The 27,430-nt window shown below is 39.9% G+C and overlaps 1 protein-coding gene across 1 annotated transcript; it reads right to left on the reverse strand.

Moving 5' to 3' along the window:
* Window positions 1-495: 495 nt before the first annotated feature.
* PPT1 (palmitoyl-protein thioesterase 1) lies at window positions 496-17,720 on the reverse strand. The gene is made up of 9 exons (XM_033113625.1): window positions 17,565-17,720; window positions 13,937-14,046; window positions 13,582-13,709; window positions 13,179-13,249; window positions 11,206-11,308; window positions 4,994-5,084; window positions 4,069-4,167; window positions 2,504-2,575; window positions 496-1,237 (listed from the first exon to the last, which is right to left on the reverse strand). The coding sequence occupies exons 1-9, from the start codon at window positions 17,686-17,688 to the stop codon at window positions 1,115-1,117; spliced, it is 921 nt and encodes a 306-aa protein (XP_032969516.1). The 5' UTR covers window positions 17,689-17,720; the 3' UTR covers window positions 496-1,114.
* Between the last annotated feature and the right edge of the window lie 9,710 nt (window positions 17,721-27,430).

Consider the following 27,430-nt stretch of genomic DNA (forward strand, 5'->3'; position numbering starts at 1 on the left):
GATAGGTTTCCACGGGCGGGACTGGGGGCTAAGATGTCCTGCTCAACGTGTGGGAAATGGTAGGTCACAGTTAGTTTTCTTTACCAAAAGGAATTCTGAGTCCTTAATATTCTAATGTGGTTGATCTCCAAGAGGAGAAAAGGGGTATGCAATATTCTCCAAGCTTTTTGAGCAAGAACACATCATAAACAACTTTGGGATGTACTGATAAATACAATTTTTTGCAATGGAAGTTAGCCATATCTCTTCATATTTTTCCTCCCATTCTGTGATGCCAGCAACAGTGAGTCTAGAATCCAGACTAGTCATATTAAAGGACAGGCTCATCAAGGATGGGATGGAAAGAAGCCGCTGCCTCTTCATTTTTCATGTCCATTTCTACATTTTTCTCCCCTGCCCCCAATCTAAGTTAAGCAATGTATATACACTTCCTTCCTTAAGCAATCCAGTTGGGTGTTACTTCCCTCCTTTTGTGAGAGCAACTAATTCACTACCTGGTAGCCGTCGGCTACCAAAAAAAGACGGCTACCAAAGGAAGATGGTAGGCGAGCGGAATTTGTCTAATAATTGCTAAGATACCACAGAAGGCAACATAGAGAGGAGGGCAGTCTCAGATTTTGCAGAAACATTACCCAAGCAATATTTCTCCAAACATTGGTTAAACTTCTACCAGCAAAACAAAGCATTTATAGGAATGGCTCAGGCCTGGGTGTTGGCCTTCTCTTGGCTTGAAATGGGGCTAGATTTTCCTGAGAAAGGTGTTTGCCCTTAGAATCCAGCTCATTGCTTTTGTTCAGTTTCTTCTGGGCCTGGGCACAGTTCTGGCACTGAGCTGCAGCAGACTGTTTTCCTACGACAGCTTGACCACATCAAATGATTGTAAAACAATCTCTGGTTACTAATTAAACTTGTATTCAATACCATATGCTGATAGGATAAGGCAAAGGAGAAGATTTGGATCTTAGATCTTTTGGAGCAGGGCATGTTAGATGATTAGGGAGAAGGATTAGTTGCAAGCTGGATCTGAGCTCAGTCTTGGGCATAAAGGGAGTGGTCTTCCACTGGTTTGGAAGTGCTGGCGGCTCCCTGAGCTCTGGTGCAAATTGCAAGGGTTTCATTCAAGGAAGGGTATGATGTGGGTATAAAACCATTCTTCAGACAGTTGAAGATGGTCCCCTTCTAGAGCCAGGAACACTAGCTGCCCTGCGTTGTCCATTTCCTTTAGCCCCAAGCGGTCCTGCAGAGAGAAAGGCCATAATTAGTCAAGAGGCTTAATGAAAAGTTTTGGAATAAAATAGTAAAGAAATAGAATGTTAACTTGAAATATAGTCTCAAAACGAAATCTTTTTCCTCAGTATTAAAATTTAGGTGTATTTTCAAAGATGCCAGAAAGAATATACCGCCTTCCATTTTTTCCCCTTAAGCATTAAAAATATATGCAGTTGAGATATGCTATACTGAGTTTCATATTCTGCTTATATTCTGCTTTCTGAAGTTTCCCAAAGTTTCTTTCTGGAGGACCAACTACAGGTGGGCAAGCCACAGACAAAATTGCCTCAAAATGTTGGTGAAGTGGAACTGAGCCAGACGGAACATTAGCTAGACAACTTAAAACATATCCAACCCTTCGATAACAAACGTGGGACACTAAGCTCGTGCAGTGGAAAATGCCTGTGTGCCTCAGAACAAGGACGGCTGGGAAGGTGAGCACTTCGACGGCCAGAATGATGCTTCTGTGACTACCATCAGTTTGAGTTTCATGAGAAGGAAGTTCTTAGTTGTAATTTCCACAATTTAACAGCCCCTAGCTTCCCTTTGCTTTTACCTCACCCAAGCTGAGGCACCAAATGCAGGAGAAAAGCCAAGAGAGGAGACAACTGGCTTCTGAAATTGGAAGGAACTCTAGTAGAAGGCAATTGGTTCAGATGTAGCACTTGTGCATTTGGGGGAGTATCTCCAACATAAAATCTTTAGAGTGGAACTGGAGGTAGTGAAATGCTGCAACCTCTGAGAAACCACCTACTGAAAAAAGTTCACGATTCTATTCCCCTTCACTCCCCTGCAGGAGGATCTCCCCTTATCAGTACCTAATTTAAAAACAACTTCCACATCTACTGATGTTTTAAAGTAACACCCCTTTTTCTATGTTTTCATGATGCATGGGGGCATCTTGGATTTGTTCCAGTCTACACCTCAGCAAAGGAAGCCAGTTCTAAACTTTTTTATCAAAAGGAGTTAGAGATGATGTGTCCTTTGAAGATGCTTGAAAACCATGAGGCACATACAGGTCCTTCAACCTTCAGGATGTAAATTTCTGTAAACCAGCACCTGCCAGGCTAGTGCAACAGTCAGCAGCCTAACCAGACTCACCTGTATCAGGCGTGAGCCCGACGCCTCATGAGCACCTACTGCTCTGGGATGTATAGCACAGGATTTGTCAAAGAACCTAGCAGTTTCAGAAGCCGGGAGCTGAAAAGGACAGCGCCTCTCCCCTCCCAGGTACCTGTGTGTACAGTGGGGTCTTCTGTAAGGGAATGGTTTCCTTGTCTTGGCCACTTCTGTAAAATCCAAACCACTGTAGGAAAGGAATAAGCAGATGAGACACATGGCACACACTGCCAAATTAATTTGACTGGCATGTAGCAAGACTACCAACAAACATCATAAAGCTGTAGCAAGGAGGAAAAATAGACTATGTTTTGACTCATCTCTTTTTAAGGGTGGCTAATGAAGGATGAGTTAATCTTTCCAAAGAGCTTTACAATTTTCCAGAATGTCTGCTTCCTATACCGTGTTTTCCCCAAAATAAGACCTACCCCGAAAATAAGCCCAGTGAAGATAGCCAGACGGATGCATTTAGTACGTTATGACGATGTTCCAGAAGAAATGACTGTATTTGAATAAATGTAGATTGTTGTGCATGAAAAAATAAGACATCCCCTGAAAATAAGCCCTAATGGAGCAAAAATTAATGTAAGACCAGGTTCTATTTTCGGGGAAACACGGTAATTGAGCATCTACCCCGTGAAAATCCTTGTGCCAAACTCCAGACATTCACAGATGAATATATGTATATAGTCTCTGTTTTCAAGAAGGTCTAGTCTAATGGGGCACAGAAACAACTAATTGTTTAGCATGGGGGGGTCAGCAAACTTTTCTGTAAAAGCCAGATACAAAATACCTGCGGCTTTAAGAGCCATGTGGTTGCAACTACTCAATGCTGCCATTGTAATGAAAAAGGAGCCACAAACAACATTTTAAAATGAGGATGGCTGTGTTCCAATGGAACTGTATTTATGGACATTGAAATTTGAATTTCATATAATTTTCACATCAGCAAATATCTTTTTGCAACCATTTAAAAATGTAAAAGCCATTCTTAGTTCATGGGCCACACGAAAGCAGGTGGCAGGCTGGATTTGGCCTGCAAGCCGTGGTTTTGCTAGACCCTTGTGGTTTGACATGATGTGATGAGTGCGCTAATATAGGCTGACTGATTCTACAGAAGCAGCAGCAAATTCTGCTTGGAGTAGGGATGGCATCCTGGCTGGAGGAAGTGACGTGGGTTTGGCCTTGGCAGATGAATAGAAGCTTGTCAGATGGAGAAGCCCAGGGAAGGGTATTCTAGAGACTGAAAAGCATGAACAAAGAAAAAGTTTGGGGCATTTCAAATATTACAGTATAGCTTGATCAAAGAATATGAAGTGGGTAGTCAAGGGAGATTAGTTTGGAGAGACATGTCAAGGCAGACCTTAAATACCAACCTTAGAGATTTATTGACTTGGGTCTGGTGGTTCTGAACCTTTTGCTGGGTCTTTTTGAAAATCTGATCAAAATTATAGACCCTTCCTCAGAGAATGCAGCTACACAATTCTGCATATAATTTTAGGGGGTGGGGCATTATAACCTTCAGTGTCCCATGTACAGGCCTTGGGTGAAGGACCCCTGCTCTACACAAAGGTGGGTGGAAGGGACTGAAGGTTTTTTCCCCAACAGGCAGGTGTATTTTAATGTCATTTAGTCCTGTGGTCTCCTAGAATGTTGTAGCCTGCCTAAGCAGTGTCTCACCTCAGAATCCACAGGGTCCACAACGGAATCATTGAGGAATTTCACCATTACAAACTTCTTCAGGGCCATCAGGTTCTTCTTGTAGGACTCATTGACACCCTGGAGGAAAGGCCAGCAGTATCTCAGGGACTTCACCATCAGGTTCCAGCAGAGGGATGAAAGCCTTACAGTGCTCCGGTCTCTGGCTCTGGGCCCCCATGTTTCTTCCCCATGGTCCAGGTTGCTTTTCCAGCTTCCCACCCAGAAGACACCTGTACAGCCTTTTCTTACCATCCTATCTGATTGACATGCCTCCACCAACCACGGCAACCACAATGCCACCATGAATCTGTCAATGCACTCAACAGGCATCTGTCACATAGGTTAAAGGTTTCTACCCACCGAAAGCCAATGCAAAATAAGAAACTGCAAATGCTGAGTGGTTTTGCTATCCCATTTTGTCTTGCCCCTTTCAAACAACTTTTTTCTAAACCTCCAGATGAGCCCAATATAACTTGAGCCGTCTAGTTTACCAGAATCTCCCAAACTACGCTCGTGCCTTGGACACGCTCAGTCTGCTCTGCAGTCTCTCTTCTAGGTAAATTTCTCTTCTGAGAAAATTAGACCCAAAAGGACCCACCAAGGAAGGCTTCCCTCAGCAAAAAAGTAGCTGTGAGGTTCCACGTCAGCCAGCCAGCAACCCCCTGAGCTGATTGTGCTTCAACTCCAGGAAATGGAAAAGACCTAAGGGAAGGAAGCCTAATGGACGTCAGCCTCCCTAAAAGAAACTGGATCTCAGAAGCACTGGTTCCACCCAAAACCCAGAACTGCTATTTCCCACGTTCTCCCTGGGGTATTTTGGGTAAATACTTGCTGCTGACCTGTTTATAATGCCCCAGATAAAAACATGAATGCACAGCTATGGTAGCCTGGGTTGGGTGCTTACTCTCTCCTGATTAATATCTGCCAAGAAGATGCTGTGGTTGCGGTATGAGTCCTCCTTTATGGGGTCGTGCCAGTATTCTGCTTGCACCAGGCTGCAGGAAGAAAAAGGGATGCTGGTGACCAAGCTGCAAACCAGCAGGCCTGGGGCATGCCCCTGTGCGCAGGCCACCAAGACTGTGAAATGACAAAAGGCCAGAACCCTCAAGCCCCAGGCCTTGCCCTCTAATAGGGAAGACAAGACTTCCGCCGATGGAACAGTTCTTCACCAAGGCAACTGAGGCAAGGCTGTGCTGCTTAACACCGTACACAAAGTCCTTAAAGCTTTAGGAAAAGGGCTCGTCAATATTGGTCCCCTGTGGCACTGAGCTTTATCACACTTCACCATGCCTCCAGATCATGGTGGCACATGCTCTCCCCTCCCACAGCCCCACCTCCTCACCCTCCATTGCTTCCTATTCGTCCTGCAAGACTCAGCTCAATTCCCACCACCTCTGCCTCCTCTTCATCCGTCTCCTTTTCATCTAAGCCCTTAACTGAGCTCTTCACCGCGGATCTGACACTGTTTCCAGATAGGTAGTTAGAATTGAATTAAATTGTAGGATACCCAGCTGGTGTTGAGAGAATTGCTGGGGGGGGGGGGGAACCCACCCCCCACACACATTTGGTGACCAGAAGTGAAGTGTCCTGTGCAGTAGGATAACAGTAAAGGAGACACACAAGAGACTCACAGGAAGACTGGGCTTTTCAACACAAGGATGATCTCTGAAAGTTGTTTGTTATAATGAGAAACTGGAAATGCTGAAATGTTTGCAATATGAGAATCAATAAACAGTGAAGTCATACAATAAAATGTCATGCAGCAGTAAAGACAAATCAACTAGAAGTATATGTAATAACATGTTTAGATATCAAAAATGAGTGAAAAAAATCATTTGTAGAATGAGATACACACAATATGATATCCATTACATAAAATTTTAAATACATAACACTATATATTGATTATGGATATGTACATATATAATTTTTTTTAACAGACAGGATATACTCAGAATTCTTTGACAATGGTTGTCACTATGGAGGGAAAGCAGAGAATGAGACCTGGCAGAGAGATGAAGAAAATTTTACCTGGAATGTTTCTGTTCTTAAAAACATTGGAGGCAAATATGATAAAATATTAATTTTAGGCCCTAGGTACACAGTAGTTACATTACTCTCTATACTTTTCTAAACAGTTGAAAAGTATGTGAGGGAGCTTGAGTGGTTGACTCAGTATTTCCAGGAAAGGGAGTGGCAAGTTGAGGGCAGAGTGGGACAACTGAGGAAAAGTACTCTGAGAGCCATGGAAGGGGTGGGGGTGGGAGGGTCGGGTGCACAGACCCTGCAAAGCAAGGGGCATGCAGGCTGGGAGCCGGGTACCAAAGAGAGGGCAAGTTGAGAGAGCAGAGCTGGCATAGGGTTAGACGAGAGGCCAAGGCCAGGCCAACATTGGGGTGGGGGGGGCGGGTGGCACGGAGAAAACGAGGAAGGAGAAATCAGGAAGGGCTGCCAGCATCTCAAACGGGAACTAGAGGGCACATTTCACATCCAGAAGCTGTTACACTCACCAGTACTCATTGCCCCCACTGTGCCGGGTCAGGGCCTGGTGCCTGAACACTTCCTCACTGCTTACTCAGGGCATTAGGGTATTGCTAAGGTTAAATTCTCTCAACAGAATAGAAGACACCTTTTGGGCTCTCTGCCTAAATCAAAACCATTCTCCCTTGAGTGGGAACTGCACAGCTTCTACCCCCACCACTTACAAGGTGGATACGGTTGGTACCACATGGTCCCACTTCTCTGGCCACAGCTAATGAGAGCAAGTGAGAACCTTATCTGAGCTGGGGCACGGTCCCTTCTCTAAAAATGTGAATTGGGACAGAGAGATTCTAGCCTCAGACTGAGATAATCTCCTAAACAGAAAAGATTAAAAACTTGCAAGCTGTGCAAGGCCACCTTTCGCCATGTAGATAACAGGAAAGGCTGATCTGCATGGAGAGAAAAAAAAAGCAATGACACAGAATGAGAAGCAATGACAACAGTTGGAGAAAGACTGTGTTGGCTCTTGATAGCTCTCATTTCTTTTTTCTCCCCAAACTTTTATTTATTTAAATGTGTTTTTCCAGTACTCATCAGCTCCAAGTCAAGTAGTTGTTTCAATCTAGTTGTGGAGGGCGCAGCTCACAGTGGCCCATGTGGGGATCCAACAGGCGACCTTGTTGTTAAGAGCACCACGCTCTAACCAACAGAGCTAACAGGCCACCCCGATAGCTCTCATTTCTTGAATCCAGTCTCTCTGAGGCCTTGGGTACGGAATTATGAATTTCTTTTGACATCTACTTTGGCTTGATTTGGTTTTGTTTCTTGCAACCAGAATCCTCCCTAATACAAAAGGCAACCTAGGACAACACTACCAAGAGAAAACTATTTTCTTGTCACTTTAAGTTCTTACCATCTCCCTTCCCACTACTCTACTTGGACTACTTGCCTCGTTAAATCTCATGGTGGCCATGTGTTAAAATGAGATTTTACAAAGAAACTTAAAAAAGAAAAAGCAAATAACTATAAAATCAGAAAAGCATCTTAAAAGTTCATCTGTAAACGAGCTGTTGAGAACTCAGAATGCAATTCCCAGGGAAACTCGTATAAATGGTGAGCTATATCCTGGCTCACAGTCTAGTTCATCTACAATGTTATGAAATACATCTCAAGTCACTTCATTTCTCTTCATCTCACTCATCTTCATATTCCCTTGCTTAGCATATCCCAACCGCTTCCCATGATGCTTAGAAAGAAACCCAAACTCCTTGCACGGCCTACAAGCCCTTGCATGATGTAGCTCCTGCTTTTCTGTCCAACTCTCCCATCTATCACTAGTCACCCTGGCCTAGGACGAGCCAAGCTTATCTCAGGCTCAGTGCCTTTGTGCCTGCTGTCCCTTCTGCCTGATCCATCTGTCCTTAGCTCCTTCTATGCTCCTTCCTTCTCCTCCCTCAGATCCCAGCTTAAATAGCTCTTCTTCAAAGACCATTCTGTGCAAGGTAGGTACCCCCTCCATTACTCTCCATCCCTGCACGCTGCTTATTTCCTTCACGGCCATAGCACTGTTCAAGGTTATCTAGTGTGTCTGTTCACCTGGACACCCCCTCTCCCCACTAGTACGTTAAGTCATGAAAGCAGGGACCCCAATTGTCTTGTTCTCCATTAATCGTCTTATTCCACATTGTACCTGCAAGACCTATAATAGGGCCTGGCAAACAGCAGTGCTTTGATATTTGATGAAATTATGAAATACTTTATAATTGCAACCAAAAGTTAGAGAAAACAAAACCGCTGCAATACTTATAAAGGAAACAGAAAGCGCAAGTTGAATTAATATTTTAAACACAGCACCACTGGTGGTCACAACCCACACCTGCCTACTTACTATGAACTAAGCACTGCTCTGAATGCTTTCCACGTCGTTTGTTTAATCTTCACAACCCTGTAGCGAAGTACTACTATTAACCTCACACTAGAGATGAGGAGGAGACTCAAGGCCACACAGCTGGACAGTGTAGAACTGAGGCTCTCCAACAACCCCTTAGAAAGAGAGTATATACGGAAGGTCAGTGGTTTCTTTTTGCACGTCTGAAGATGTCTTTATGGTTTGGGATAGAATTCTAGGTTGTAAATCACTTTTCTGAATAAAGGCACCATTGCCTTTTAGCTACTAGTCTTGCTATCAGGGGGTGTGCTGCCATTGGGACTCCTAAGTGGCCTCCCTGAGATCTGGTCTTTGTCCCTGGTGCCCTGAAATTTCACAGGAATATACCTTAATGTGGGTCTTTTTTCATTCCTTGCCTTGACTACTTGGTAAACACTTTCAATCTGGAAACTTATTCTTGTAGTTGTGAGAAGTTTTCTCATGTTACTTCTTTAATAATTCCAATCTACCCTTTCTTCTGTTCTCTTTTTGAAACTCCTATTCGTCAGATTTTGGACTTCCGAAATGGCTTCTCTAATTTTTTTCTGTTCTCCCTTTTTTTCCTACCTCTTTATTTTTTAAAATTTGCTTATCTTATTTTTAATTTCCAAGAGCTCTCTCTTACTCTCTGATGTTGGTTTTATTTGCATTCTGTTCTAGTGTCATGGATGCAATCTCTTATCTCTGAAGGTAATTATAGGCTTTTTTTTTAGGTTTTCTTCTATTCCTTGAATTGTCATCTATTTCTAAGTTCCTTTTTACTTCTTATTTGTTTTGGTCTGCCTTTCATGTTGGAAGCTTTCCTCAGATATCTGACTAGGGGACCTTGGCTCACTGTTCATATTTAAATTATAAAGCTGACTGAAAGCTCTTCACACAAGAGCAGAGCTTGTCCACTGGTGGCTTCACTACATGGAAGTCAGAAGTCCCAACTTGTTGGAAGATGCCAAAACATCAACCTGCTGGTCTTTTCTCTGGGGCCCGTCAGTTTTCCCAGAAAATGGTCCACCAAACTTCTGTTTAGTAGATACTACGCCTGGCTGCTATCATTCTGAGAGGCAGGTGGGAGGAAAGCGGAGTGGGAGGGGATGAGTTTTCAATATGGCATCTTACCACCATCCTCTGCTTGTTATCTCAAAGTCTGGTACTTCTCTAATTAAACAGCTCCAGAGAATAAATTTTGCTTCTCTTGTAAGGATGGGAGGAGCAGTCACTTGGATGTGCACTTAAGGGAAATGGGGAATCTGATCATTTCTTACATAGATGTTCAACAAAACGTCCTGTTTCAGCCCCGCGCACTTACCTCTACCTTGCAAAGTATCTTATGCATCTAATCCTGAGCGTTTCTGAAGCTCTAAGAAGTGACTCTCCTCCCTTCTTGTCAGTGCATTCCTCTACAAAAGCATCAGCTTTTTCTGCTCTGCTACAAAAGTTATCACTCATTCACCTGCTCTCTGTCTTTCAAACACCTGTTGAAATCCTTTATTATCTCTTATCTCCTCTCCCATTCTCTTTGCCCTTGTGGGTCAATCACTTTTTATTCTTTTGCTACCATTTTATTAAAGTTTAAGGAGGGAGTGAAGATAAACACATCAGTCTACCAGGACTTAGGTGTCAGTGTTTCCCCCAGCCCCCTACTGACTGCTCGTTTATAGTCACCAATAATTGTGATTGCCAAGGGTTGTGTCTGGTTCACAAAATAAATACAAAGAAAGAAAAGGATGAATTTTTCTGAGGCATCTGAGCTAGAATTAGAATAAAGAGTAAAGAATTAAGAACAATAAGGTGTAAAGAGGCCACATATATCCATGAGAACAGAGAATATGTAGGACATATATAACCTGTGACTAGTCAAACCAGGTAAGGAGAAAAGCATAACCGTGGTTTGAATTGCCTGAGAGGGAAGGCGGTAGAGATATAAAATTTCTTAGTTTCCTTCACTGACCATCAGGTGGCACTGTTGACCCAACACAGCTTTGTCACTGTGAGGAGAGCCAATGGGAAGGACAGGAAGAGAGCCGGCTACAGGTTCTCTATGTGTGTCACTCACAAGGCTGTCCCTTGCAAAACGTTTCAAGGAAATGTATTGAAGAGTTATTATTAGACAAAAATGATGCACTTGGAAAACCCATAGGATAGATACCATAATCAGAGTAATTGATCCCAAATATCAGTTATCATCTAGAATATTCCAGACTTACTGAATCTGAATTTCTAGGAATGGAGCCTTGGAATCCATTTTTAATAGATTTCCCAGGGGTTCTGATGTATATTTTAGTTTGAAAACAACTGAACAAGAATACACTGCAAAAGTGATTCTGTATGGTTTTAAAGACCCAAACACATTCGAGCAGCTGGGGACACTGACACAGGAGACGAACCCCTCGCTGCTGACAACATAAAGAATCTGTCCTCCAATATTAACAGTAATTCCTTGAGTTTGGTACTTTCTGAAAGCTTTTTAGTTTGTTTTTTTAAAGATGGAAATGTATTCTGTTGTAATTACATTCTTCCTATATAGAAACATGCCCTCCCTTTTAAAGCAGTTTTAGGTTTATGGTAAAATTGAGTAGACAATAGAGACAGTTACCAAAGTTGCTCACTTGAACATCACTAGCAATTACTCCTAGAACCCCTGTTGGCACGGAAGTCAGCATGAGCTTTTCGCGCTGTGCTAGCTCTGTGTCCTTTCAGCTAAGCATACATACCGCTCTTGAACAGCTTTGTTGTAAGCCCCAGCATTCAGCGTTTTTCTGATCAAGTCACAGATGTGAGAATGCTCTCCTGGGCACCGAGGGAGTCCAAAAACACCTAGAGTAGAAGACAAATATCCATTCCTTCAATAATCATGTATGGAATACTTACTACGTACAAAGCACTGTGAGAAACACAAACAAACCAGAGCTCGACCCTGATCTCAGTCATGTATTCTTCAAGGAAACAATGTCCCAAGGATTACTAGTATCACAGCTTTCTCCTGGTACCACTCTTTACTGCCTAAGGACCTTTGCATCTGCTTCTCCCAAGAGGATGTACAAACATACCTCGGAGGTAATCAGTTCCAGATTACCGCAATTAAGTGAAGGTCGCAATACAGTGAGTCACACAAATGTTCTGATTTCCCAGTGTATGTAAAACTGTGTTTATACTGTCATCTGCTAAGTGTGCAAGAGCATAAAAAACAATGTATATACCTTCATTGAAAAATACTTTAGTGCTAAAAAATGCTAACCATCATCTGACCCTTCAGCGAGGTGTCATCTTTTTGCTGGTGGAGGGTCTTGCCTGGATGTTGATGAAAATGCACATCAGTGAAGCGCAATAAAGCGAAGTGCAATAAAACGAGGTATGCCTGCACTTCTCTTGCTGCGTCAATGGCTGGACCCATTTGCATCTCGCAGGCTTTAGCTTCGAGAAGACCTATCTGACTACCTGAACTCAAGTAGTGTCCAACCCCATTTCTTTCCCCTCCCCTAGTTACACTTTCATCCTCCTCCTCAATAACATTTTGGGGGGGTACCAGACATACTTTAAAGCATATATTGACACTAATGTAATCCTCACAGCCACACTGTGGAGAAGAAATCATTATTTGCCCCATATTACAGATCGGAAACTTTAAAACCGAGAGGTTGAAAGCCTTGTCCAACGTTAGACAATAAGTGATAGAGCCAGGAGTTGAACACGGGCAGTTTGGGCTCCAGAGCCCACACCTTTAACCAAAACAACCACGATTCTGTCCCTCAGATATTAACCCATTTTTTTCTTTATCAAAGTCACAGCTGTCTATATTTACTGTTTGTTTACTTAGTCCATATCTATGCTCCCACTCCAACTAGAATGGAAGTTTCACAAAGGCAGGGATGTTTTCTTATTTCTGGGTTTTCAATAAATATTTTGAATGAATGAATGATAAAGCTGTTTTTACCTACTTGTATTTGAATAATACTTGTACTTTTAGAAAGTATTTTCCTACCTATTATTTCGTTTCATTCTCTGAAAAATTCCCACAAGATGGGCAGAGCCTTATTTTAGTTTCCCTCATCTGTGAAAGGGACCTAAGATACCAAACTAGTTGCCCATCAATAACAGTTAATTGGGTGAACCTGGTTTCTTGATTATAAGAAGAATCCTTTTGCCCCTACACTATACCGGCTAATAGCTACATCCATCAGAACAGAGATAAAGTTCTGTTCCAAAGACACATCTTTCCCCCAAACTAATAATTTTATCTAAATAGAAAATCTGTTGTTTTTTGAGGGAAATTTAATCTCTACTGTTAATTTTACAGACAAAAAATGTTAGACACTATTCTTTGCCAAAGCCTAAACTCAACAGGACATCACAACGTCAGAAAACAGGAATGGTTGTTAGACTTTCCTAATTCCTCAACCACCACCTGCTATGTGGCTGCAACCATCTCACCTCCAGGAAATCCAGGAAATCATGATAATTAAATTGGAGAGAAGTAGATGTCAACCTAATGATTCTAGGCCTCTGCAATCCTAAGTCTCTTCCTATTTCTTCAGGAATGCTGGCTAGTTCGTTATAAGCTAAAAAAACAGGATTTTGCAAAAATGGCTGACTTCTTGTACAAATAAAGCTGCTAGAATTTTTTAAAAAATCAAGTGGTCAGGTAGGGTAGAACAGAGAAAAAAGGAGGGAAAGAGGTCAAAGTTACCTTGATGTTGTCCCCCAACTGAGATCAGATTGATCATTGGAGGTGAGGGGCATCTCTGAGCCACCGCCCTCCTGGAGAAAAAAGAAATTATCAGCTCCAGCTGTCACATGGAAATGCATCATCAACAATCAACTTCTCAGATTAACCTACTTAATTTTCTGTGGTTCCCCAATGCCACAAAGTTTCAGAATTTTCTTCTGATATGACCAAACACAAATCTTTACTCTTTCAGAGAAAACAAATTAAGTTCCATAAAGCTTTTTACATGGGGACATTTTAGAATAGTTTCCCTTCCAAGATACACAGTTGAAAATCCCAAAAGAATCTGAGGAGTGGATATATCTGAATAAAAGAAAAAAAAAACATCAATGTAAGTAGTTTGATATAACAGAAGGGGACTTACAGAAATTGGCCTCCCTGGGAGAATCCCATAGCATTGTAGCCATGTTGCAATTTAGGATCCTTAGCAAGAATCTGACACACTGTTGTTACTTGGGAATTGACATTCAAGAAGAAGCTGTTCCTCACGTCCTAAAAGAGGAACCACAGGGAAGTGAAAGGATGGGGCTGAAAACAACTGTTGGCATCTTCTCTAAGAGGCAAACTTGTTTAGGTTGGTATCCTTATATAAGCCACTCCAGAGTTAAAATATCATTGTGTGATTTGCTGCTAACAATACAAGGTAAAGTATTTTTATAGTACATTCTATGAAATTAGTCAGCAACCCTCCAAAGGAACAGAGCTATGAAGAGCCTTACCTCTATCAGGGTCTTCCCAATCTCTAGAGATAAGACGTAAATTCCAGGTATTTTCTCCTCCACCATTTTTTTGATAGCACCCATGCTTAAGGGATTACAACAGCTGTCTCCTAGACAACAAACACAATGGTGGGAACTCATGAATCAAAACAATATTTATTTTTAAAAAACTTTTGTGCTTCACAGGGCATTATCAAGAATGTGAAAAGAAAACTACAGAATGGGAGAAAATATTTGCAAAACATATATCTGATAAAGCTCTAATATCCAGAATATACAAAGAATTCTTACAGCTCAACAATAAGAAAATGACCTAATTTAAAATGGAAAAAGGACTTGAACAGACATATCTCCCAAGATGATATACAAATGGCCAATAAGCACATGAAAAGATGTTCAACATCACTGGTCACTAAGGAAACGCAGTATCAAAACTACAATGAAATACCACTTCGCACCTGCCAGGGTGGTTTTAATAAAATAATTAATTATTTAAAAATGAAAAAAATAATAAGTGTTGGCAAAGATATAGAAAAATAGGAACTCTTGCACATTGCTGGTAGAAATATGAGGCAGCCACTGTGAAAACAGTTTGTTGTTCCTCAAAAAGTTAAATATCCAATTACCATACGACCCAGCAATTTCCAAGAAAAATGAAAAGATACACCCATACAGAAACTTGTACATGAATGTTTCTAGCAGCATTATTCATAATAGCCAAAAGGTGGAAATGACCCAAATATCCATCAATGGATGAATGGATAAACAAATTGGAATGTGTGTGTGTGTGTGTTTGTGTGTGTATTAGAATAGTATTCAGCCACAAAAAGAAATGAAGTACTGACAGAGCTACAATGTGGATGAACCTCGAAAATATTAGTATAAGTAAAATAAGCCAGACACACAAGGTCACATATTGTATAATTCCTTTTATATGCTACATCCAGAATAGGCAAATCCATACAGACAGAAAGCAGATTAGCCATTTTCCAAGGGTTGTAGGGGAGGAAATGAGGAGAAATTACTTAATGGGTACAGGTGTTTTCTGGGGTGATGAAAAAGTTTTGAAACTAGAGAGAAATGGTGTTTGTACAACATTGTGAATATACTAAAGGCCACTGAATTGTATACTATATTATGGTTAATTGTGTGTTACATGAATTTCACCTCAATTTTTAAAAAGAACAACTTTCTTTTCAATGCTTAGCTCATGTTTATCAAGTAAAAACAAACTTCAAAAGACCATACAATATAATTGGGACACCAAATTTACAATTGAAAAATATTTCTCCTCCCTTATCATCAGGAACACGAGGTTAATAGATTCAAAGGCACTTTAGAATCAGATTTCTTTTAGGGCCAGGACTAGGGTAAGTCAAGTGAAGCATCTAGGACAAAAAATTTAAGGAGACACTCACTGTCAGGTTCATGCAAGTGCTGACCCTGAACATATACAAACTAGAGAGTGAGTGCTTCCTTAAATTTTACACTCTAGAACATTTTGATGGTTGCCAAGTGGGAGAGAGGTTGTGGAGGATGGATGAAAAAGAGGAAAGGAAAGTGACTAGCCACTGAGTGGGAGGGAGAGGCTGAGATCATTTTCCACTTTTAACTTAATCATCCCATTTTCCCTTCCTGAGAGGAAGGTTAAGAATTAGTTTTTAAAGAAGAAAAGCTAAGACCTATAGCATCTTCTGTTTCTCTCATAATAACATTCATGGGCACTGAACTAATTGTTTGTTACTTAATTGCCTTCCTATGGACTGACTGTATTTTGGGAGGACATCGAGCATCTTGTGTTCTTTTAACTCCACTGTAGCAGCCCCAGGGTCTGGCACAAAACCTTGATATATTTGCTGACTCTAATTCCTCTCTGAACATTTTTCTTTAAACGACTCTAATAAGGCTCTCACTCTCGCCATTCCCCTAAAACTGCTTTTGTTAAGATCTTTAGTGATCTTCATACCATTAAATCCAATCACCAATTCTCAGCCCTTATCTTACTTGAGCTGTCAACATTCCATACATTTGATTACTCCCTTCTTCTTAAAACATTTTCACCTGTCTTCCGGGACATTGCACTCTCCTGACTTTCCTCCAGCTCCCTGGTTGTTCCATCACGGTCTTCTTTGCTAGTTCCTCCTCATCTAATCAACCTCCAGAAGATGGGAGTGCCTCAGGGCTCAGACCTCTTCCCTCCTTTGTATACACTTACTCCCTAGGTGATCTCGGCCAGTCTCATGGCTTTAAACACCAGCTATATGCTGAAGGCTCCCGCAACTTAAATCTCCAGACTGTATCTCTGTCCGAAATTCCATATTCCAAATGCCCTTAAAACATTTCCAATTTAGTAAGTCCAAAAGCAGACTCTTGATCTTCTCCCCACCCCACATTTGCTTCCCTACAGGCCTTCCCTCTTTGGTAAAACGACAACTTCATCCTTCTAGTTGTGCAGGCCAAAACTCATGGAGTCATCCTTGATTCCTTTCTTTCTTTCTCATCCCACATCTCATCTATTAGCAAATCCCATTGGCTCCATCTTCAAAATATTCCAAACTTTGACCACTTCTCAACATCTCCATATATTGTTTCAAGCCACCATCATCTCTCGTTTAAATTACTTCAATGGCTTCTTAATTTGTCTCCCTTCAAATGTCCATGACCCCCTATAATCTAATCTCAATACAGCAAAAAAAAAAAAAAATGTAAGTCAAGATCATGTCACTCATCTCAACCCCTTCCCCAAGGGCTTCCCATTTCATTCTAGCCAAGTCCCTACAGTAGCCTTAGTAGTACCAAAGTCTGCACCGCCCCACAACCTACACCCCTTTCTTCTCCTTGCTCACTCAGTTCCAGCCACACTAACCTAAATGTTTTTTTATTAAACATACCAGATATATTTTTGCCACAGGGCCTTTTCATCTGGGTCTCCTTCTACCACTTAGCCACATGGCCATCTTCCCTTGTCTACTTCAGGGTTTTGCTCAGATGTCACTTTCTCAGTAAATCCTTTTCTGATTTTGCTCTACAAAATTGCAAGCCCCTATCTCTGGTTTCTATCCCCCTCCTTGCTTTATTATTTTTCCATCGCACTTATCACTATTTGACATATTACACATTTTACTTATTTCTTTATACTTTGTCTTTCCCATTGGAAAGTAAGTTCCAAAAGAGCAAAGAATGTATATAGTCTATTTCGTTCACTACTGTATCTTCAGCATCTAGTAGGTGCTCACTAACTATATGTTAAATGTATAAATGCTCAATAGGTGCCTAACAAATCTCTGTTCAATGCGTGAATGAATAAAAGGATGGATGTCCGAGTCATGAAGCCACAGCCCAGCTCTTTGGAGCAAGTGCCCGATGCTGCATCCTGACGCCACTGCTGTGATTAAACAGACAGCACGTAAAGCCCGAATGCAGTGCACAGCCCTCTGTGAGCGCTCACCAAAAGACAGCTCCTTCCCCTTCTCCCTTTCCAATGCAGAGTAGCCCCCAAATCCTAACGTCTGGTCAGCCGGGTGCCTTGTGACTACCACACTCGCCGTCCATACTCGCCCATTGCAGACGCGAACACAGGCTGGAAGAGGAAGACTCGCCAAACCCTCTTGCCTCTCCCCTTACTCACCCATCCCATGCCAGATCACCAGCGGCAGCGGCGCCGGCGGGTCTACATGCCCCAGCGCCAGGGCAGCGCAGCACCCCGGCAGGACAGAGACAACCAACAACCACAGGGAGCTGGGCGACGCCATCTTTGCTCAGTCACGTGACCGCGCTCCAGGCGCTTCTGTCTTGGCTGCTCTGCGAGGTGGGCGTCGGCACTGGCGTGTTGCTCTAGTAGACTGTCCGCCACGGTGAGTCAAAAGGAATGCTGACGTTTATTCAGTGCTTATCACACATCAAACACTATTCTAAGTGCTTTACATCAGTTAACTGATACATCCTCATAACAACTGTATATACTTCGCCCCATTTTACAGTCAGGAGACCGAGGCACTGAGAATTCGGGTAAGGTGCTAAGGTAACAGCAAATTGGTGGTTCTAAAGTCGTTGCTCTTAACCACTGCCTTTGGAAGAAAAATTGCTTTCGGGAAGGAAGAATGGAAGGGAAGACTCGGCTGTCTTAGAAATAGGAGGGGAGGGATAATTTCCAGCCAGGGCCAATTAAGGCAGGGTGTGGTATTAGTGATCTTGAAGATAGGATTTTAAGAGGCAAAAATGAAATACGGGAGGATTGGAATGAGCTAAGGTAGAGAGGAGGAAAAGTACAGTGTATTTTCTGGAAATGGCAGGGCTTACAGGACTAACGAGCAACTGTTGGATGTATAATAGTGATGGAAAAGCCACTGCCACTTCCTGGTCTAATCTCAGAGCTGAATTATTGCAGGAGCTTCTCATCTACCATTATCCCCCCTTTCCATCCCTCCTTCTTTAATCCATTTTATGTTCCGTTGCCAGATTCGTTATCTCAATCCACTTTAATCATCTTAGTTCTCTGCTCAAGGTTTTTCATTTTTTTCCCGGAAAAACATTGAAATACTTTAAATAGAGAATTTAAATAAATTAAATTTCCTTAATTGCATCCATTTTGCAATGGAATATTATCAGGCAGGTATTATAAAGGACAACATAAATTTAACATATAGTGACCTTGTAAACGTCCTAAATATATTGTAAAGGAAAAGCTGGTTACACACCCACCAGAAACTGTTGGGACTGGTGGTTAGTTGTTAATTAAAAAAGTCAATTAAAATGCAGAATCATAAAGCATTTTACCCGATACAGTTTTGTTTTATTTTAAGAAAAATAAATTTATGTATATTATAAGCATTTTCTTTTAACTTATAAATGTAAATTCCTTCACCAATCTTTTGAGATAGCCTCAGGCTTTTTCTGTGATTATGGAACCTCTGATTGAAGTGTTTCTTGGAATGATTTGTACTTCTTGCCTTTCACAAATCATCTGTGATTTCTTCAAATGTTTCCTTAAAGTGGCAATAACGAGAAGACACTTGTGAAGCAATCTGAATGCAAATTCTTACAAATTTGTAGTTTTCCAACAGATTTCTCACACATATCTAATTTAACAATTTTTTAGCAACTTGCCTTTAACAAGCCTTTCCAAAGCATTCAACTTAGCTTTCATAGAAACATTTCTTTTATCTTACACTGATATTTCATAAGTTTTCAAAATATAATTAAATTACAATAGCAAATATTACTGATATAAATAAGAGGAATAAACCCAACTAACATTTGGTAGTCAAGTTCAAGTAGGCAGGAACAGAACTATCCAGAAGTTCTCCAAAGTAGCCCCCTAACCATGTTTAATATGCTGTGGGCTCAGTAAGTGCATTGTAGAATAGGGAGAGTGGGTTAAACAGGAATTAAGAAAGTAACTGTATTTTTGCAAAAAGTATATCGCACCACTTCATATTTACTAAAATCACTGGATTGTACACATGAAATGGGGGAGTTTTATGGTATGTAAAACCTACCTTAATAAAGTTCTTTAAACATTTATGGATTCAAGAAAACATTTATGGATTCACACATTTCTAGTGATGTTCACTGAAACGCATTGACAAGAAAAAAGAAAAAAGAAATATATAAAAAATATCAGAGAACTGTTGAAAGTGATTGTTCTTGGGGCCTGTGTTATAAGGAACTTTCACTTTTTACTTTATACATATCTGTATAATTCGAATTTACAACAAGGACATACAACTTTTATTTTTTCCTCAGATTTTTCTCCCCAGTTTTATTGAGATATAATCTACATACAGCATTGTATTTAGTTTAAGGTATACAATATAATGATTTGATATATGTATACATAACTTTTATAATCAGAAAAATATAAATATAATATGCATTAAAAATATTGTACTTCTAGGTTAAGATAATGGAATAAAGCTTTCTTATAGGCTCTGTTTTTACCAGTACCTAAGAAAGTTTAAAAAATTAAAATTTTATCCACAGCAAACAACAACTCAGTATATTAGATATCAACAAGTGGCAGTCAAGGAAAGAAATAGAAGATTCTGGTCTGGAGCTTGTCAAGGCTTCAAACCCTGCCTCCATTCCATCAGAACTCATACTGTTAGGTCCACAAAATCCTGGGAATTAACACATAGACTTGCACATGTATTCCAAGAGAAAAGAAAATTAAGTGATTTCCTTATCTTCCATCTCTTCTCTCCGGAAAGGTGAAAATGTCTACTGGAGAGAAGAAGGTGAAATGAGAAGTGAAGAATAGACTAACTCTTGTAGGAAGCAGTGAGGAATGCAGGACAGCATATAGAATTGGGGGAGGTTCCAAGGATTGAGGCTCTTCCCCAGAGAGTTGGGATACACCAACCCCTAGTAGAGTGAACTCTGTAACAGACATTGAAAACCTCGGAAGTGATTGCAGAACTCAAATGTTCTAAGAAAGGCTGCACACTACCTCCCCTGAGTTCTTCCCTCCCCCCTTCTTCAGACAAGCTTATAAAGCATAGAAAAAGTGCATACAGCATTAAAAAACAGCCCTCAAATTGCAGTTCAATAGGAAAACCAAACCAGTTTCAGATAAAGTGGGAAGAAATTCAGGAGGCAAGTAAAGAAAAAATTTACCCAAGTGCTTTGAGCTCTAGAAAAGCCTAGAAAGAAAATTGCACATCTGATAATGCATAGACCAAAACAGTATTAGTATAGAACTAATGTAAACATCAAAACAGCAAGAAACAGAATAGACATGGCTGGAAGTGGAATTATTGATGTGGAAAAAAGGATTCAAATCATGATAAAGACAAATGAAAATCACAAAGAGATTAAAACAATCAAGGAGACGCTAATAAATTCAGATGACAGAGTGACAGAGGTTATTGGTGTCCCTGGAGTTGAGAACTAATTAAGTGAATAGAAATATTCAAAAATAGAAAAACAGAAGTTCCCTCTAAAATGATGAATTAATCTATAGTTTGAAAGGTAAAAATAAGATATTTTGATACAAAATATTCAACCCTGAGACATATTTTAATTAATGTATTGAAATTCAGGTATTCAAGAGGGAAAAGCAAATAACCTGCAAGAAAAAAAAGTCACACTGTCCTCAAATTGCTCAACAGCAACATCCGAAGATAGAAGACAATGGAGCATTCTCTATAGAATTCTGAAAGAACAAAAGTGTGATCCAAGAATAATATATCCAGCCAAGATGTCATTCAAAAATAAAGGTACCAGGCAGATTCCCACCAATATAAAAAAAACTCATAGAAAAGAGAAATACTTGAAAGTGAAATTCAGTCAATTAAGAAATAGGACAAAAATTAAGACTTTAAGAATTGAGAAGTCTTGGTAAAACGATATGTGATGATCAGTGAATCCATTTAAATACAGCATTAATGCTAATAATTTGTGTGGATTTTGTTTTAGAGCATATATATGTCGTACAAATTAACAATGTAAAATAATATGACTAAGAAATAATGGGCCCTGTGGGGAAGGGTTATGAAAGATTGTGTGAGAGTGTGATCTTCTGATCTTCCATAGCAGGCGCAATTGATTCTAATTTAAAACATGTTTTTTGAAAACAAAATAAAACAACATAATACCAAAATTGCTTTTCCTAACCTTAAATTGGTATTTTAAGAAATAATATCTCTTGTAGTGAATAAACCTTTATTTGATGTCCAGCTTTTTTTCAGTTTTTTTATTCTGTTAAATTCAAGTAAGCTTTTAATTTTTAAATAACACATATAGTATACCATTTTTAAAAGTAGATATATCTATCGATATACCTATTAATCTATTATTCTATCTGTATAAAGGCATGAAAAGATATTTAGAATGATGTTAACTGAATGTTAATAATGGTTGTATTAATATTGCTATAGTGGGGTTTAGGAGTTTTTAAATGCTTTTTCCTTATGCCTTTTTTGTTTTTTTGTTTTGCGTTGCTTAAATTCTTTACAATGAAAATGTATTATTTTTATAAGACCAATAAACTGATTTTTAAAAAACAAAGCAAAATGTAAAACAAACCTTCAACACTTCTCCTTAGTCTTCAGTATATGGGTGAAGCTTTTGTATTCAAAATAAAAACCCAAACTATTTTCCAAACCTATCTTCCTTTACTCCCACATTAATGGGGCTTGTCTATAAGTGGTGTTCTCTGAAAGTCCCTGCTTCTGCTCCTTTTCCCAAATCATTTTTACCAACTAGAATGGGCTTGCCATCCTCATTCTACCTAGACAAATAACAGCCCATCTCACAAAGCTCAGCCTCTGGTTCATCTCTTCCACCTCCCTCTTCAGAGCTCACCCACCTCCCGCCCCAGCATTTTTAAATCAAATAGTTAAAATTATCCATGTAGAGAAGTAGCAACAGAATTCTTACTTCCTCTGGATTTGGTTTTAAGAGGAACCATTTAATGGGAAACGAGTAAAGTTCTCTCAATTTAAGTGAATTCCAGGTTATTTTAATGAGTAGTGTCTGAAGCTTATTAATATCATAATAGGAAGTGAGAACTTGCAAAGCCTGAATTTCAATGTAATTTCAAAGAGTACTGAAAGTTAATAAGATTCATATCTATTCCCTAGATAAACAAGGAACAATAGGAACATAGAGAAGTATGGGAATGCCCATTGGTTTCGGTTTTCCTTTTGGCACACAAGTGATGAAAACAAACGCTTTTTAGAAACCAAATTTTTAATAAAGCTTTTTACTATTAAAAATATGTGTATTAATAATCAAGATCTACGTAACTACTGGCTTTTCAATAAAATGAACAGAGATTTCACCAAGTGACCACATATAATAAATGTTCTTAGACTATTTGATAAACTTTATTTCCATTGTTTGAACCATGAAAAGATCATGATACCATTACCTGGTGCGGCAGCAGTAGATACAAGTAATACCAAGATTGCTTGGTTTGTTAACTATTGGGAGCTACAAAAATGACATTGAAAGTGAAAAAGTTATATTAGACATGCCATCTACATTCAAAACTTTTTTCGTTTGTTTGTTTTTTTCTTTTTTGTTTAAGGAGGGCGCAGCTCACAGTGGCCCATATGGGGATGGAACCAGCAACCTTGGTGTTCTTAGCACCACGTTCTAACTAACTGAGCTAACCAGCCGCCCTACATTAAAAACTTTTGAGAAGATGCTTTCATATTCTTGCCCAGTAGAAAAGACTAGCATGTATTTTGTAACATGGCAACAACTTTCAAAGCTTTTGAATTTTTCTTTTATCATATATAGACACGAACAATGTTTAAATTTTAAGAGGAGCATAAAAGAGAAGATACGGTTTCTCTTCCTCTCCATTTCTTACTAAGTCATATCCTAGATACAATTCTGTTAATTTCTGCACTTTAGCTTTCCTGATGTTTATCATGATTTCTTCAACCAGTATAGTTATTTATTCGTTTACCAATTTTAAACCATCTCTCCACAGTAAATGACAAATTAGCACGTTTTTTTAAAAATCTAAATTCATTTCAGTAGTTACAGTAAATTCTGAAGACCCAAGATCCCACTTCCTCTTACTTACTCCCGGACTTGGACTTAGCTCATTAATTTATTCCCTCTCACTTCTATGTCATCAAAATTTCCCTCTCTACTTGATTGTTTCCATGAGCATGCAAACATGCTGTAATCTCTCCTATCTTAAAAATGTGTCTCCCTTGAACTTTACACTTTCCTTTGGTTTTTACCCTATTTCTCAGCTCCTCTGTACAGAAAAAAAAAAAAGATTCCTTATACAATTGTATGTACTTAAAGTCTCTATTGCCTCTCCTCTCTTTTTCTCTTGAACCCATTTTTGATCAAGCTCTTATGAGTATAACTCCACTCATTTGCTCTCATCAAGGTCACTAGTGATCACCACTTCACTAAATCTGAGAGTTATTTTTCAGTCTTCATCTTTCTTAGCTTTTCAACAGGATTTGACACAATGGATCATTCCCTCCTTCTTGAAACCCACTTTTCATTTGGCTTCCAAGACCTTTCATTCACCACACTTTTTCTCCCATCCTCCTATCTCACTTGCTGCTCCTTCTCAGTCCACTTCGCTGGTTCCTCCTCCTCACCTCTGAAGATGGAGGGTCATGAATCAGTCCTCCCACCTTTCCTCTATTTCTACACACTCCCTGGGCGATATCATCTGGCCCAAAGACTTTATTTTTTTATTTTTTTAAACTTTTATTTATTTAAGTGTGTTTTTCCAGGACCCATCAGCTCCAAGTCAAGTAGTTATTGTTTCAATCTAGTTGTGGAGGGCGCAGCTCTCAGTGGCCCATGTGGTGATCGAACCGGCAACCTTGTTGTTAAGAGCACCGGGCTCTAACCAACTGAGCTAACCGGCCTTCCCTGGTCCAATGACTTTAAAAACAACCTATTACAAACAGAAGTATTTACAGGATAAGCAATGAATATCCAAAATTTGTTTTTAAATACTCCAACCCAGGGAAAAGTGGGGCAGGATGAGATAAGACTAACAAAACATTAATAATTGATTAAGCTAAGTAATGGATACATGAATATTCATTATGTTATTTTCTCTACTTTTGTATATGCTTAAAATTAATCAAGAATATAAATAAATACATACATACAAATCTGTATAACTGAACATTTCTATATTTATATTTCCAACCCTGGCTTTTTCCCCCTAAACTCCAGACATGTATTTTCAATTGTCTACTCAACATTTCTACTTGATTGTTTAACAGTCATCTCAGACTTAACATGTCTAAAATGAACTCTGGATCATTCCCCTCTTCACCACAACCCCACCCAAAAAAAACCTCTCCTAGGATTTCCCTTCTCTATAAATGACATTACATCCACCCAGTTGTTCAGACCAAAAACTTTGGAGTCATCCTTCCCTCCTCTTTCTCTTATAAGCCACATCCAATCCCATCAGCAAAATGCATTTGGGATCAGACAAGTTCTCACTGCCTCTATTGCTACCATCCTTGTCTGTCATTTGTACCCTGAGTTCCTGCAAAGGCCTTCTAACAAGTCTCCTTGCTTCCACTTTGGCCCCTATAATTTGTTCTCTACAAGCAGCCAGAGTGATTCTTTGAAAATCTGCATCAGATCACGTTACTCCTTTCTATCAACTTTCAAATCACATTTAGAATAAAACCCAATATCCTTATGATGACCTGCAAGGCCCTACATTATCTGTACCTACCTCCAGCCTCATTCGCCTGACTGCATCTTTCATCCCTCTCACTGTCACTCAATGAGCTCCAGCACGATGGCCTCCTGCCATTCCGTGAGCCCACCAAACAGACTCCCCCCTCAAGATATCTGCTGTTCTTTCTGCCTGGAATGCTCTGCCCCAAAGTATTTGCATGGCTTACACCTTCACTTCATTCCAATCTCTGTTCAATCATCACCTACGTAGAGCTTTCCCCAAACAATATGTATATAAAATAAATGTCACTCTCTGTGCCTTTCCTATTTAATTTTTTATGCATTATATATCCATTTATTACCTGCTTTGTAAGCTACATAAAAGCAAGAATTTTGTCTTGTGTACCGCTATATCCCTAACACCTAAAACAATTCATAGTCTAAGTAGACAACTAGTATTTATTGAGGGCATGAATTTGTTGAGGGAATGAATGGGTCTTAGATAAGGGTGGAAGATAGTTCTGCTTTTGAAACACTGCAGGATAAGGGGATGTGACTCTTCCTTGCCCCATTCCCAGCTTCTTCTATGCTCACCCGAATCATGCTGTCTCCCTTTAATATCAAATGTTTTGTTCTTAGGGTGAAATCAACTAAGTGGCTATAACTTGAAGTCCACCATCCAAGGAGTAGCTCTCTGCAGCCCTGTGAAAGCACCAACTTGCCTGAGTGAGTCAATCCCAATAATGGGATTGTGAATGCTGCTGGCTGGTCTCCCAACTCCTCTTATTTGTCTTTGGCAAGATCAACTTTGCTGACCCCATCTTCTACTCAATTCTAGAACCATTGTCAGGCTCTGCAACTCTGCTCTGCCCTAGGGTGTCAGGTGCCTGAATACGCAATGCATAGCCTCAGAAACCTAACAAAATGTCTAGGCTTCTCTGTAGACCTCAAGACTGGCCACCCTGTGAAGACAGGCAGAAGGTAAATCCAAGCTCCTCATCATGACCTTGGAAGCCCTACAGATTTTGTCCCCACCTATTTCTCCAAACTCATCTTGGAACATTCTCCTCCTTGCACACAAATTTCTCACCAAAATGATCTTTCTGTTTCTCAAATACCCTAAGCTCATTCCCACATCATGGCATTTTCACTTGCCTCCCCTTCCTCCTGGAACATTCTGCCCCCAGATCTTTGTATGACTAGCTCCTTCTTTTCATTAGTCTTTCAGCTCAAATGTCAGCTCTTTAGAGATGCTTCCTCAAAGACCATTGTCTGTATGATAACATTGTCTTTTATTTTCTTCAGAGTAATTTCTACTCTTGTCCATTTTTGTTTACTTGTTTATAGTCAGACTCCTCTCTCTAAAAGAGTGATGACCAATAGAACTTTCTGCAATGATGGAAAAGTTTTTTATATTTGAGCCATCCAGTACAGTAGCCACTAGTTACCATTTGATTCTTAAGCACTTGAAATGTGGCTGGTGCAACAGAGTACGTGAATTTTAAATTTCATTTTATTTTAATCAATTTAAATTAAATAGTCACATGTAGTCAGTGACTATTGTACTGGGCAATGCAGTTCTAGAATGTAAGTTCTAAGAGAGCAAGGACTTTATCTTACGCTTCGCTATACCACCAGAAACCTAGAAAAATTAAATACTCCTAACCAAAGTATTCTCTAGGATGAATTCTTGCCGAGGTAAAAATTGCCTGGATGCAGCCAGCACTAAGCCCTCAATTGATTTGACTTTTGTCATAGGAACATGAAGATGAAGATTGAGAACCTTTTTCTTAAAAAAGAAAAATGTTGCTGAAAAGTCAGTGTAACACCATTGAAGACAAAAAATTGTTAATAGGTAACTTCATACAATTCTTTCAGCAGACATTGCAACTATTTTTATTTTTGCATGCCACCTTCCAGATTTTCTTCACATGCAGACATCTTTTCAACCTTTTGCAAACACAGAAAATGCCATAAAAATTTTGTCCACAGGGATCATCTCTAAGGTCAAGGTCTGCAGATCGATGGAGCCTGACCTGAGAATCATTTGCCTGTTGCTCACCCAGTGAGGAGTCTTCACTTCCCACAGGTACTTGGAAAGCCCCGAGAGTGGAGACACGGGGCTCGGCCCTGGGTATACAGAAATTGATGATCATTTGGGGTGGCCAGAAATTGAGGAAGGCAGGGCTTCTGCTGGTTTATTCACTTATCCAATAATCATTATACTCTGTTATAGAATCTCATAAATATTTTCCTTGATTCTACAGGCTCTACTTTTTTCCTTTTAATGGCTGGTAGTAGACATACCATAATTAATCGAGCCTATTATGTATTGGATTATTGAGCACTTAACTTATACCCAGT

The sequence above is a fragment of the Rhinolophus ferrumequinum genome, chromosome 9 (assembly GCF_004115265.2).
Source record: "Rhinolophus ferrumequinum isolate MPI-CBG mRhiFer1 chromosome 9, mRhiFer1_v1.p, whole genome shotgun sequence".
Taxonomy (NCBI): Eukaryota; Metazoa; Chordata; class Mammalia; order Chiroptera; family Rhinolophidae; genus Rhinolophus; species Rhinolophus ferrumequinum.

Coding starts and splice junctions, on each gene's coding strand:
- PPT1 (XM_033113625.1), bottom strand. CDS start 17,688: ATGGCGTCGCCCAGCTCCCTGTGGTTGTTGGTTGTCTCTGTCCTGCCG. Junction 14,047..17,564: donor GGTGATCTGGCATGGGATGG/GTGAGTAAGGGG, acceptor TTTGTTGTCTAG/GAGACAGCTGTTGTAATCCC. Junction 4,168..4,993: donor CAGATATTAATCAGGAGAGA/GTAAGCACCCAA, acceptor CCTTTCCTCCAG/GGTGTCAATGAGTCCTACAA.